Here is a 1,413-nt window from a genome sequence, read left to right on the forward strand (position 1 = left end):
TATAAGCAAGTGACAAAAAATTGTATTTATTGAAATTCCTCTGTACATAGTCGTATGCTCTCCTATCAAACTACAAGGTAGATCCCATACAAAGCTTTGAAATGGTTTAAGCTCAAAAGTCCTTTTGTAAAGAAAATGGTGATCTTGGACTATTATTGAGACTACTTCTTTTGCCTTGAGAGGACAAAAAAGAACCCCTTGAAACTTTTTTTGATATGATCTTTGAACAAGCTTTAGGAGCATATGATTTGTTGGTAGTAGCATCTAATCCACCATAACTCTTACATGACTTCATTCTCTTTCTATAAGGATTCTCTTTTTTTGCAAGATCTTCTATGCAGTTCACATTAGATAGCGATGTAAACGATTGAGATTTTCCTTGGAAATGGTTAGATAGTCCTCTCCTGCATATATTAAAATTCAGAGAATTAGTACAAGTAAGAAGGTTTGATACTTCCATTAGTATCAATGAACTCAGATAAATATTGTACTTACTTGATAGGAAGTTGGGCCATGAGCTCAGATAATTCATATAGAGGTCCTCTATTACATAGTTGTGGCGACAATACAAACGACGATGAATTTGATGTTGAAGAGGAAGCATCCTCGTCCAAGTCTAAGGATGATGATGATGCATCGGAGTTTGTTGAGTTCTCAAACGACGAAGACATTGTAGATGTTGAATCACAAATATCGTCGTCATCAACTTCTATGGAAGGCCATGTGTTGTGCATATCAATTGGAGTAAAAGAGTTGATACCGATTGGCATTTGATCAAAGAAAATACCACATTTGCTTGCAGCCATTGTACCAGAAGATGAACTAATTTTTTCACAGGAGACTCTTGCAATACATATACTGTTTGTTGTTCATACACATGGGGTCGGTCTATCTTGGTGAGTATATTTATATGTCCGTGTTGCAGGGTTTCATAAAAAAAGGAAAATGTTTAATTTGAATAATATGTGGTGGAAACAAGCGCTATGGGGAACAAAACTAGTTTAATTATTTCTTATAGTATATGAGAATAATTATTTTCTTAATGAGTTATATTACTTTATCATCAGATTCGACATTATCATGTTTATGGTTTGAATCCATACCATTCCCATTGTACTAGGAAGAAAAGGATAAGGCCTAAATCTCTTAAGACACATCCATATCTGAGTCAGAGTCTTCGGCCAATGAATGACTCACCCTTTTGTTTACTTTATTTTCCAATTTCAACGTATCAATTTTGCTAGATGGCGTCAAGGGGATCTTCTATATTTAGCTGAGCTTTTTGCCATAAATTTGGATGTAGTTTTGGTAGATGTGGATATGTTCTACACTTCTACCCATAGTTCGGGGTGACTTTGGATCGGATAAAGGAGTTCCGGATTTTTTATTTTTTATTTTATTTTATTTATTTAT

At 34.4% G+C, this 1,413-nt stretch overlaps 1 protein-coding gene across 1 annotated transcript; it reads right to left on the reverse strand.

Annotated features, from left to right (window-relative positions):
* On the reverse strand, positions 1–921 carry LOC147511777 (uncharacterized). The gene is made up of 2 exons (XM_086599420.1): positions 496–921; positions 1–404 (listed from the first exon to the last, which is right to left on the reverse strand). Exons 1-2 carry the CDS (start codon positions 804–806, stop codon positions 113–115), a joined length of 603 nt encoding a protein of 200 aa, XP_086455546.1. The 5' UTR covers positions 807–921; the 3' UTR covers positions 1–112.
* Positions 922–1,413: the final 492 nt, after the last annotated feature.

Source organism: Coptis chinensis, chromosome 3 (genome assembly GCF_015680905.1).
Source record: "Coptis chinensis isolate HL-2020 chromosome 3, ASM1568090v1, whole genome shotgun sequence".
NCBI classification, from domain to species: Eukaryota; Viridiplantae; Streptophyta; class Magnoliopsida; order Ranunculales; family Ranunculaceae; genus Coptis; species Coptis chinensis.

What these genes read in the sequence shown, in the direction of transcription:
- LOC147511777 (XM_086599420.1), bottom strand. Translation starts at nt 806, where the DNA reads ATGGCTGCAAGCAAATGTGGTATTTTCTTTGATCAAATGCCAATCGGT. An exon ending in ATGGCCCAACTTCCTATCAA is followed by an intron (nt 405 to 495) that starts GTAAGTACAATA and finishes TAATATATGCAG; the next exon opens with GAGAGGACTATCTAACCATT.